Source organism: Eretmochelys imbricata, chromosome 14, assembly GCF_965152235.1.
Source record: "Eretmochelys imbricata isolate rEreImb1 chromosome 14, rEreImb1.hap1, whole genome shotgun sequence".
NCBI classification, from domain to species: domain Eukaryota; kingdom Metazoa; phylum Chordata; order Testudines; family Cheloniidae; genus Eretmochelys; species Eretmochelys imbricata.
The window spans coordinates 14,149,021-14,161,429 of record NC_135585.1 but is presented as its reverse complement, the minus strand read 5'-3'; the positions used below and the strand labels follow the sequence as shown (position 1 = coordinate 14,161,429).

Here is a 12,409-nt window from a genome sequence, read left to right as displayed (position 1 = left end):
TAATGCAGCTTGAAACTTTACGATGCAGAAGAAAAAAAATCTTAATTTAAATGAAATTAAAAAATAAAAAGATTAACCATCTTAATTTAAATGAAACCAACAGAAACATCACTTTTTAAAAAAAAAACTTTCCCTTTATTTTTAATAGTATATAACACAGTACTGTATTGCATTTGCTTGCTTTTTTTGTTTTGGTCTCTGCTGCTACCTGATTGCATACTTCCAGTTCCAAATGAGGGGGGTGGTTAACGATAGCTCTGAGGCTCTACTGTAGTTGAGCCCTGGAAAGTTTCTAGTGCTTTAGAAAACTAGTCCTGCCACGTGAGATATTGCAGTTATGACCAGACAGCCGTCTGGGTTTGTTTCGCATTGTACTCACCCACGTCCTTCAGCTGTACATTCTGCAGGCTAAGGACTTATCTGTTTAACCCACTTAAGCTACCCAGCATTGTACACACATAAATAGTGCTGATTTCACTGCTAAGCTCAAGCCACAAGGTGGCAGCCACGGAACAATCTGTGCCCGCAGCCAGGCTCTGCAAGCACTGCACTGGACATCTCCCCCTCCATGGCCTATTTCCTCCGCTACAAGCCTCTCAGGGACGTCTCACTGTTCACAGAGTACAGACTCCAGGTTATTGCCACCAGGGAGCTGGTTAGTAACACGGCGCTAGTTCAGCTTTCCTAGTAAAGTCATTACGCCACGGAGACAGGCACTGGAGTCAGAGTAAAGTTTCTGTAACAGATCATCTTCTACAGAGGCGGCTCTCTGGTTTAGTAGAGATGGTGTTATGACACAGGCCAAACCCTTGTCCGGCTAGAATCCGGGGCAGGGGTGGAGCCCGCTGATCATAGCTCTACTCATCTGTCCCGCTCTCCCCTTTATTTCAACCTTATTCTCCCAGTCAGGAGGCATTGACTTGGCTTCCAAACAAATCGCCTCCATGAGGGATGGAACCCAGAATCTTCAGCCAAAGGACATGCCTCTTGCCAGGAGCTAAAGAAGCAACTCCATTCACTGGTAGCAGTAGGAGGCTATGAGACCAAGCCACACAAGAAGGGACAGAGCACTTGCTAGTGCGTCAGTCCTTTAAGTTTACCCACTATTGCCTTCGCTATTAGGCATCACTGTTCTGCAGCTATCGCCTTCCTCTTGCTTACTGTAGTTCTCCTCCTTTAGAATCTAAGTGCCATTGCTCATCAACAAGCCCAAGACAGGCCCATCTCATACACATCTGGGAGTGGAAACAAGTCACCCCCACCCTTAGGAATCTGCATACCCTACCTGCCTACAACATGATCCCCTCCAGCAACTGCTGCTCCTTAAGGAGGCCCTCATGCATTTGTTTTCCCCTGCCCTTCTTCCCAGCCTCTGGTCTGCACCTGCACACCAAACGCTGTTACATCGCCATGGGTGCGTCTGATGTATGGATTAGACCTTCCTTCCATGCTTCCTCCTCTCTTGATCCTTTCCCAGTCCCATCTCAGGCTCCTCTTCTCCACGGCCAGCTCCTTGCTTACCTGAATGCTCTGGTGTAGGTCAGGAGCACACACCTTAGCGATTTGCTAGGTCAAGTCCTGGAATTCACCCAAACACTCCCCCACCCCCTCCTTACCAGAGGGGAGGGAAATCAGTGACAGCCTGCTCCAAGCTCACCCCACACCAGCCCCGTGTTCATCTCTTAACCCCTTCCCCTCTGCCACTTGAGAGAGGCTCGGATGAAGCAACCCCCATGTTTACCAGCCCGGGCCACTTGGGATTGTTTTGGAATGTGCATGGTCTTGTGAAATGGTGATGGACTGCAGAGCAGCTGGTTTATTTTCCCAGAGAGTTTACAGGCTGCTGCCCTCTAATCAGGTCAGTAAACACTGAGATAAGACAGTCCCTCAGGCTTGCTGTGACCCTACCCTGGGAATCCTTTCCAGCAACAGCCCTAGCAGATTACAGCTGGTACACACGGCAGTCTTATGGGCACCTCCTCCCACCGACCCGAGCAGCGGGGATTAGAGCATTTTAATAATCCAGAGACATTAACCCACAGATGATCCCTCTCTTCTCCCTCCCCGCCCCTCACTGGGCTCCAGAAGCAGGCCAGTTGGCCCAGAATGCATCACTACATTGCAAAGCGCCACCATCCAAATGCACCGGAAACCTTTAAACCACCAGTTTCAGCAGGCTTGGAATTTCCCATTCGCCAATGGAGGGAGGTGTTTAAAGAGAGCCACACCCGAGGCAATTATTCTTACTCTGAAAATAAGGGGCAGGGTAGGGCTGCTGGCCTTTACCCCTACCCCAAGCAGGACTACTGCACAGGGCGGTACTTTAGCCACACAAACCCCACTAGCAGACATTTCCTGAAGTGCAATTCCCCCTGCCCCAGGGTCCCATCTACACTATAGTGTTAGGAGCTCGTACACGGCTGACCGCTGCTCCCACTGAACATGGGTGGGTACACATTCAGGGGCCGGGCTGTGGCAGAGTTTTAACACTGCCCCTTCTGTCGAGAGAGGAGGCCTGCTCACCTGTGCCTGCCAAACCGGGTAAGCCAGTCCCACCTCTGGGCAGCCGGCTATCCCAAAATGCATTGCGCCACAAGCTGAGCCAGCACAGGGGTGCTGCCCAGATTTTTCCCCCCACAATGCATTAGCGCAGTGGGGCAGCATGTCAGGGCAGTTGAGAGGATTGTTCCAGGACAAAGGCAGCTAGGTGGAGGTGCTGAAACACGTTCGCAGCAAGGAGCCATGGGCAGTTACATGATCAGGTCTCTCTCCATAGCAGCCGAGGTGCATAATCAGGAGATTGCTCAGAGCCCCCAGGCGGCCAGCTTTAGAAGGATTTAGCCATCCAATGAACACACAAAGTCAGGAGGGTTTTTTTTTTTCCCCGGTAAAGAGCATTTCTCTTGAGCTTGACAGTACAATAATACCTCAACTGCAAACACGGAAATCAAAACATCCACAGGGAAAAACTGCCAAAGAATAAATCCTCCCCCCCTTAAAAATCAGCGTGATTGGAAACATCTCATTTCAGAAAACAGAGTCTATTTAAAACCCTTTATGTTACACATTTCAGTATTCAAAACCCTGATCGGTTTGGTCTCCAGGAGTAACCAGACATCGAAGGAGATTCCCGCTTGCAGTTATCGGTCATTGTGCTTTGCTCCAAACACCCCTCCTCTGCAGGAACAAATCCCATGGGTATAACATGGCAAGGGAAGCCCTTCTCAGCTACTCTAGGGAGCTAGATCCTTTGAAAGTTCACTTCCAGTGGGCTTGGGACAAATGGTTCTGTGAAGCGTGTTCAGGACATGGGTTTCACAGCATTCACACAAGTGCTCGGTTAAACCGATTCAATGGCAGTGCCCACTGGGTACCTTCAGACCAGGGGATTTGATGTGGGGTGGATCACTGTGGACGGAAGCCCCAGGTCAGAGGTAACAAAATATAACAAAAAACCCTAAACAAATAGTAACTCTTGGAAGGAATGTTGTTTGGTTCTTGGCCAAACTGGAGCTTAAAATACACTGAAGCCTAAGGCTGAGATATTCAGATATGTCCAGTGATTTTGGGTGCTCAGCTGGAGACACCTGAAAATGTATCCAAGCTGCTTTAAGAACTGACCATCGAATCAGGCCCCTTTAAGGGGTCTCAAGTCAGGCACTCAAAATCCCACGTCACTGCTGAATGTCTTCCCTGCATTTACATGGATTTAAGCTTTCAGTAAAAAGCCAGTGAGAATGAAAGGTGCTCCACAATGCCCACTGCAAACACATAGGGGTTTGATTCGGGCCCGTGGAATGGTCCAACCCCTTACCACACATGAACCCTAAGCTATTGAGACACACAAACATCTTGTCGTCCTCTGAATGTTAACACTGCTCTGGAAACTTGCAAAGGAGCCATTGTGCTTTTTTTCCTTTAGATTACAGTAGACAAAACCAAACTGTGCAATCCAAGTGTAGGGGAAAGGACTCCGCTCCCTAGCGAAACTGGAGACTGGGGAGAAAGCGAGATGCTGGTGGAGATTTGGGGCAGACGCTGGAGAGTTTGCTACCTCTCCTCTCCTCTGCCCGGGGGGCTTTCAGAGATTGCTGAACAGTTCATTTTTCTTGCTCCAGTCCATCTGCGGCGCCCTCTTGCTGGTGCGCTTCTGGTGCGCGCGTTCCTTGGCCACAGACAGGGGAACGTTTAGGTCCAGGAGTGGATCAGGCGTGGAGTTCTGCTTCTCCTCCTTCTCTTGAGAGTCAGACTGCAAAGGTGACCGACAGGCACAGTGAGTATTCGAGCATCCCACCGTGATCTCACACACTCAAGCAGATGGTCTGCCTCTATCCCTCACGATCCTGAGTCTTCTCCCCTTGCCAGGCTATTTCATTAAGCCACCATTGGCACACCGGATTGCCTACAGTTACCTTCTGAATAGCCCCCGGTGTCTAAGGAGGAGCCGCCTGATCCAGAGAGGTGCTGCATACGTGCCGCTCTCCTGTTTTCAAGGGGAGTGGCCCGCACTCCGCCCCTTTGGAAATCAGCCCATTTTTATTTAAGAGCCTAAAAAGAGACTGAGCTTTTTGTGCAAGGAGACTGTGCTTTTTGTGTTCTCTGGCACAGGTGATGCTTTGCCAGGCCTGGTCAGAGAAGGGAATGAGCCCATTGCTACATAAGAGGGTTCCTGCTGTTCCATCAAGGAGAAGTAATGAGTCTCCGAGGCAAAGGTCTCTTCCCATGCACCAGGAAGCGGCTCCCCAACTTCATCCCACCCCGCCAGCCAAGGAGGTAAATCCTAGCCCGCTCCTCGCTTCTGCTTCAAATCAAGCAGCCGCCCCCCAAGTGCAACCCAAAGCCCTGCCGAGCAGGCACCCTGCCATACCTCATTGTGGATCTCTTTAAAAGAGGGGGACACAGCCATTGGCCCGGGGCTCAATGGACTTTCAGACACAGACTCTGGACGCTGCTCTCTGCTGTCCTCCTGAAAGAAACAAAACCAAGTGAGACCCTGAGCTGTCCCCCCTGCCAGCCAGAGGGGTAGGCCATGCAGTTGGCACACTCCCACCTTTTCCCCAGCCATTCCTACCACCTCTCTCCTCTGTGCAGTGGATCCCCTATAGGAGAGGGAAACTCACACTGAAGTCACATGGAGAGGAAGGTTTCGTAATGCCTGCCAGCGGATGGCAGGGCCAGTTCCAAATACTGGCCTCTTGAAACAGCCTGTGCACGAAAAACATCTAGTGATCTACCTTATTCAGGAAGAGAACAACTTCTGTGAACCAGTCAATGGCCAGTAGATTCAGAGGTACGCTGTGCTGGGGGTGCTTTACACAGGCAGGGCCCTGGGTGGATCTGCAGGAGCCGGGGGCACCCAAGGGTGGGTGTGTTGGGCAGCGTAGAGGCAGATTAGTTGGTAATTTTTAATGCGGAGCCCCAAATATCATCTGCAGATTCCGCCAGCTCTCCTGCTTCTCTAAGAGATTGAGGCACTTGCCCTGAATGATACGTCAGAGCCCTAGAGATTTCTATGGCGGAGGAGCCCTACTTCCAGAACTTGTACTCCACCCCCCTCAGCTTTCCATTCCTCAGGGGATCAGAGGGGCTGACAGCTGCTCAGCACCATTTAGCAGGAGCCAGAAGGTAAGGCAGATTGAAACACCAAGGCAGGATTAGCCCAAACGCCAGAACTCCCCTTAACATCGCTCGCCTGGACTGGAATCTCACTAAAAGCGAGATCCTCTCCAGGAAGGCTCAGGGCCCCACCATGGATTGCAGGGAACCAAGCGCTTTCCTGGGGAGGGAGATGCAAACATCTCTTATGTCCAGAAGGTCTGTGTGACTCCCTGCAGAGCGGAGTGCCGTTGATTCCAATTAGCTCCTTCCTCAGCAGGACCAGTAAGTGGGGGGGTCTGGGAAATCCTTCTTCCGAGCACAGGCTGCAGATTAATAAGCATCTTCTGGACAGGCTTCAGTGCTTCCTGTTTGGAGCTGGACAGGATTGAACACAGCAGCTGAGCTGCCTCTACCTCTGGCCTTAGCATGGTATAGGCCGGGGGGGAGAAAGGGCACGTGGAGACCCCTTCCCTTCTCCCGCCATCTGGAAGGACTGGTCACATCGCAGCTCCAGGGCTAGGGTTAAGCTTTGTTGCTTCGTGCCCCAAAGGTACGAGATCCATTCTCTGCACTGGAGAGCTACTCCTACACACCCTTCTTGAAAGCTGCGTAGTTCAAGGGGCATAGTGCCCCAGTGTGGACACACTTCTACTGTGATTCCATAGTTCTAGCTTGTTCCTGCCCATTCTGCACTTTTATCCTAGTCTAACTGTGTCCATACTAAGAGTCGTGCCGCTGTAACCACGTCGGTAGGAAAGTCCCAGCCCTAACAAACAGGTCCAAACGCGATGTGTAGGCGAGGCCCCAGGCAAACAAGGTCCAGCTGAGTGTGGGTGCAGAGAACGCTTGGAGGTTCTTTAGGGCAGGGAGTGCACCAGAAGAAAGCCCAGTAAGGTTGTCAAGCCACAGATGCAGCCATGGGAGGGGTGCGGGGAGGGAGAAAAGCTACGGTCCCGCTACTTCCCAGACACAACTCTACACCGGTGCCGATGTTCCCATCATAACAGCCGTGGGACTCCTATGTTCTGTCTCTTTCTGCCCCAGTTTCTACATCTACATGAAACAGCTCATCTAGACTCGGATAAGGATCCAGGTGGAGGAATCCGTCCTTGATCCCTGGCCCCTCTCCAATATCCAGGCTGTCTCCACCCACTGGCACCACCAGGAAGCCCGATGGAGCAATCCCAGTGGCAAGATTTGCCTATTCCTCACCCATGACATTTTGCCCTAGTCTGAAACAGCAGCCTGTCTCGTCTCCCTCCTTTCCCTGATGTATATTAAGATTTCCCGGCAGGCCCTAACGAGTGGATGCCTTACTTTCTGCACCACGGTTAATGAGGTTTTGTTTTTCCAAACCAGACTGGAAGTAACGAGGCCTTTGGAGTCCAGCCCCTTCCTAAAGAAAGGGCCATTCTCTTCCCCGGGAAGGGGTGGAGCTAGGCAGAGATGGGCCCGTCTTAATGTGTTTGGTGGCAGACACTGAAGGAGTCAGTTCTCCCTTCTTTTGCAAAGGTCAGCACCGCCCTGGAACGCAAGCTGGGAATGTGACAGACTCCAGGAGCCACTCAGCTTTGGGGTGGGGCAGAGCGACGGGGAGGAGGGGGGCACGTATCCTGTGCTGTCACTGCAGCAGGCAGCAAACGTGGCATTTAGATGCCATCTATAAAAGCTGAGACTTGGCAAGATCTTTACCTTCTCTACTTCGCCGTTGGCAACTGGCTCTGGCAAGGGACCTGGGGGAGAAGACACAGACATGTAGTTACAAAGAGCCTGCAAAATCATCTCTTAACCAGCAGCCACTGCCTTTGCTCGGCCTTACATCCATGCACTGGGATCCTGGCATCATTGTAGACATGGGGCTGCTTATCCAGTGGCCTCCCAGCTCTGCCTAGGCACTGCACCGCAAAGGCTCAGAGCTAGGGGGAAGGCAGGCTGTCCCATCCTGTAGACAATGCTTTCGTTTGGCTGGCACGGAGACTGCCTTTGTATAGGCAGAGTCGTCAGACCCACATAACTCCCCATAAAATTACCCCTTTGGGGTGGAGGGGCATCCAAAAGGGAATGCCACTGCAGCTGCCAGATCAGCAGCTGCCCAGCGTGCCACTCCCAGTTACCCAGAAAGATCCAATGGCCGTTCACTTCCTTACTGCTGGCTCGAGAGAGCAACTCCTGTTGTGATTGGAGGTTAGCCCTGGGCGTGGGGGGGCAGGGCGCATGGAGGAAAACCAGCTCATATTCACCACTAATGCCAGCTGAAGGTTCCCAGCTCTCTAACTGAGCGACACTTGCCACTACCAGGTGGGAGCAAATTCACCCCTCTCAAGTGAAGCTGGAAATGGTTCAACAGAACTGCCACAGACCAGGAGGACACAAGACAAAAAAGCACCTCTGAAGACACCCCAGAATCTTAAAGCACCAGCCACTGCTTAAAGTAGAACCCCCCGTGGGCGGAGGGCAGACCTTTCATTCCTCCCTGTGCGCCCTGGGCACTCAGCTCTTTCTGCCTGGAGTAAATAGGCTGGCTCATGCCTCCTGCGGTGTCTCCTCTCCCCTTTACTATGGGAAGTTCAGTTTCCCAGGGAGAAAAGCAGTGAGAAAGCCCCCAAAGCTAGATTGCTAGGCAACCAAAGAGCCAACATCCACGGGACTGCTGGCTCTCCCTCCCCCCACTCCTCCAGCCATGGACAAAGCTGCTGTTTACCATGGAGAAGATCCAGCCCCTCTATCTGCCACTGCACCCTGGACCTGCTGCGTCTTCCCTGCCAAAAACAGGAGTGTTTTTACTGCAGGATAACGAATGCGGGGAAACCCTAGTGGAGACGAGGCTCTGCAGTTCTCACTGCGATGCAGTGAGGGGAGGTGAACCATTGGCAGGGGGCAGAGCGTTGACCTCACCTCATGACCTAGTGGCAAGGACTCCGGTGCCTTGTCCCCACTAGGATTTTGCAGCAGGATAGTCACCACATGTCAATGATCTTGTTGTGACCTCCTCTCCCAAACACCTTTTGTGCAGTGAAGACAAGGACTTGTTTCTGCCTAGTCCAGTGCAGGCGCAGGGGGTTAAAACCGATCTTCTCAAACACATGCTAAACAATGGCTGAGCCCAGTGCTCAGCTGCAGACACACTGAGAACAGGGAAACCACATCCTCGCAGTCCCATATGGCCAGAGCCTCCACTGCAGGGATAGGTCTCGAGTCTATGTTACTGGGGACAAGCGACCAGTGCAACGAACCCAAGGAGGTGGCTGCTGATGTAGACCCAGATGTGTGCCCCGTAGGCATCTTCCATCTCAGCACTTTGCAACACACTTACGAGACCCACTTTGCTGGTGGATAAGCTACAGTGCTGAGGTAAAGTGACTTTCCCAAGGCCATGCAACAAGATAGTGGCAGACCCAGGAACAGAACCCAGTAGCCCTGGCCCCTGCTCAAGCCACTGGACAGCAGGCCCTGTCAAAGTGTCATTGCATGAAGAACTCAGTGGCAGGAAAGCTCATGGGAAACTCCTAGAGCAAGAGAAGATAGGACATAACCCCCTGCAGCCAGACACCAGGATGGAGGCAGAGAGAGTGGAGGAGGGGAGTTTCTTCAAGCCAACCTAGCCTCGCCCAGCCCACCCCCCAGCTTTAAAGAGATCCGATGCCACAGAAAGCACCACTCCCCTAACCTCCCTCACATCAGCCCCATCAAGCATCTCAAGGCTCCCCAGGCAAGGCACAGAACCCAAGGTGAACCCAGGCGATGCTATTCTGAGGGGCTACTTAGAACATCTCGGTATGCACCCACCCGGAGGGCCAGGCTATTTTGCTGGGGAAGAAGGAGGTTAACAGGATTAATTAAGAGATTCCAGAGAGCTTCCTGCTCTCCCTCCCCCCCGCACCCCGAGGAAGCACATAAAAAGAATCACAGCAAGTGTGACCTAGGAGGTGCCATTCACTTCCTCCCCTCCAGCAGAGCAAGGGCTTGAAGTGAGACCCCCACGTGCCAGCAGAGGCTCAGCTCACAGGGGTGGTGGAAGCTCAGAGGTATAAATGGCAGACACCTGTGTCTAGCTCCTGAGATTTCCAGCTGGCTCATTAAACTCATGTCAACGTCTGCTCGGCAAACTGACCTTTTCCCTCAGAGCCAAGCACCGGATTCCACTGTTGTGGACCCCCTAGCGCCACTGGCCATGCAGTTCTCTGCTACTAAGCAAGATTTATCCTACCTCAGAGGCCGGGTTTGGATTTGGAGAGTAAATATATCGGGGGCATATTTCAAGCTGAACAACCCCCCCCCCGAATCGCTTGTTTGCTTAGGGGTTTTTGAGCCACACTGGACCCAGATCTTCAGAGTCTGGTGGCAAAGTCCTGGATTTTCTGCTGCAGTCCCTCCCCACACCCCCAAAAGAATCTAGTTCTCCAGAACATGAGCTCAGACCCTCAGCAAGAGTTTCCTGCCCCTAACCAAGCAGCTAGCACCCAGCAGAACCCAGCTCTCCGCTGCCAGTTGCTGGCAGACCGAGGGGGGAACAGAATTGCCTAACCTGGGCCTACTCCGGCCATTGGAAGTGCTGCAGTGTTAACCCTCCTGCCTCTCAGTCTGGCCAGCTTCCACTCGTTTAGCATCCTAGGGTTCCGAGCTGCTAGAGGAAATCCAACTATTGGAACAAGGATTCTTTAGGCCCAATAGAAAGCTCTTTAGGCCAGTCACCAGGGCCCACTTAACACTGGGCTGCTATTTTGTTTGGTGATTATTAGTCTTGCCAGATGCTGAGGCCCTTCTTGCAGACTCCCTAGCTCTCATGCAGCCAAGGGGTTCAAGCCAAGACCCTCATATGTTCTAGAAGAGGTGGCTTGTGGCAGGGACAGCTGGGCCCTTAAGCCTCCCCAGCGGTAGAATTACTTTTTTTGATACAGTTACTGGAGCACCAAGTCCAACGTAAATCTTCAGAAAGGAGTCTGTTCCACTTGTCTCCGGGATAATGGGAGGGCACGGACCATGAGCTAGAGAGGCCAGTCCTGCTCTTGACATGGCCTGCACTCTGATCCGGGGGGGGAGAGGGGGGGAAGGGAGAAAAAAAACCAGGCCCCTCCTCTCATAAACCCTGTCAAAGTTTAACCATTTCAGCTATAAAATTCCCATAACCCCAGACAGACGCCTGCACAGTCAGGGCGTGGGGTGACCGAGTGCAAGGGAACCAGGCCAACAGTGCCAGATTGTTCCCTGCTGGCATGCAAGATGCCAAGGAAACCAGAAAGGCCTTTGGCTTGCAAGGTAGCTTCCAGCTTTGCAGGTAGAAAGTCTTTGATTTGGCTGCGTGACACCGGTGCAAGCTATGTCATGTTCCTTCAGGGTTAAGTCTTGGCGACTTTTCTTCCCAGCTTCCCATGGAACTGGCAAGCAAGAGGAGCTGGTGAACCAGAGCACACCTTGGAAACTAATTACGTGCTGTGGATTAGGAAGAGAGGACACAAGCAGTCAGCACCAAGGGCTGCGTGGAGATGCTACAGAGGTCACTTCTCACCAGGACAGATCTCTATCCTCTCTCGTTTTGGACAGGAAATGAAACCACTCATAAGCAGGAAACCTTCTGTTCCCAGTCTTCATCTCCCCCCTTAAGCCATCCGTTTGCAGAGAACCTCGCAGCCTTGTCTAGGTAAAACCCACCCCTCCCCAGCACAGCAGCTGCTACCCAGTCACCTGTCAAGTGCTCCTCCGAGGGAACAACTTTGCACTTCTTGAAGAACTCATCTGTTAAGCTATCCACCACCAGCAGCTTGGTCTCATCTCCCCCGGCTTTGATGGCCGTCACCACGTCAGAGTGCTGCTTCCCTTCCATGCACTGTCCGTTCACCTGCCAGAAGGGAAATGGGCAGAGTTAGAGGAAAGACCACGAAAGAAGAAGATTTGTACTGTTACAAGGCTGGCTGCAGGTTAGACATATGCCGATACCAATCACATGCTGACTATTATCCCATTCAGTTGCTGTCCAGCTGGTATGGGAACAGGCAGGCTACTGCAGGTTTGTACATCGTGAGGTGTCCCCCGCCACCAAGCAAGAGACACATTCACTCTTGCCTATGTCAGACTCTTGTTGTCTGGCAGCTCAGAACAGCCAGACCCGTAGCCTGGACAGGCAACAGTCACCATGTTACAAGAGGAATGGATGCTTGATCTACGTTGTGATATTCCTCTCTCAGCTTCCATTGGCCTGTTCCACAAAAATCCTGCACTTCAGAAAGACCCTGTGACCAGTTCTCTTATCTGACTGCCAAGCTTGGGATCCAGGCTGCCCTCAGACAAGTCACCACAAAAATATTCTGGCTCTATGGGAAGTGGGGAAGCCCTGAGCCTTCAGCCCAATTTACAAGTAGCCACGATGGAGGAGGAATGGGTTCCAGCGAGCCCTCTGGCAAAGCCTGCCCAGGAAGAGTGGGTCTGGAAGAAGAGCTAGCCATGCCACAGAGGTCAGATCTGGGGTTTGGACACTCTTGGGGCTCTGTAGTCTTGCAAGTTAGTCACATTTACAATGTTTCCTGTTTTGCACAAGTCTCTCTCTCAGCCTGACCTAACCACTCACTGGACCGCTCCTCAGCATTACCGGCTCTGAGCTGCATGCCTCATTTCTGAATAGGACATTGACTACATTAACTCAACTGACCTGTGCTCCTTCCTACACAGCTGTGCTGTGGCTGCAGCTGAGCAGATCTGCAGCTGACGGCAGAAGCGAGCGGCCAGGCTCTCCGAGTACAGAGGCTTTTCACAAGTCCCATTCCTCTGTATTATAACTTATGGACAGGGAGACATGCCTGCAGCAGAAAGGCAACCG

At 52.2% G+C, this 12,409-nt stretch overlaps 1 protein-coding gene across 1 annotated transcript in view; it reads right to left on the bottom strand.

The window, feature by feature from the left end:
- Nucleotides 1–3,040: 3,040 nt before the first annotated feature.
- NHERF1 (NHERF family PDZ scaffold protein 1) overlaps nt 3,041–12,409 on the bottom strand; it is a 32,993-nt gene continuing 23,624 nt past the window's right edge. Inside the window, exons 3-6 of the mRNA XM_077833679.1 lie at nt 11,281–11,434; nt 7,291–7,331; nt 4,868–4,966; nt 3,041–4,249 (exon numbers count right to left, since the gene is read on the bottom strand). Coding sequence (XP_077689805.1) covers nt 4,082–4,249; nt 4,868–4,966; nt 7,291–7,331; nt 11,281–11,434 — 462 coding nt within the window. The 3' untranslated portion in view covers nt 3,041–4,081. The remainder of the gene's footprint in view (nt 4,250–4,867; nt 4,967–7,290; nt 7,332–11,280; nt 11,435–12,409) is intronic.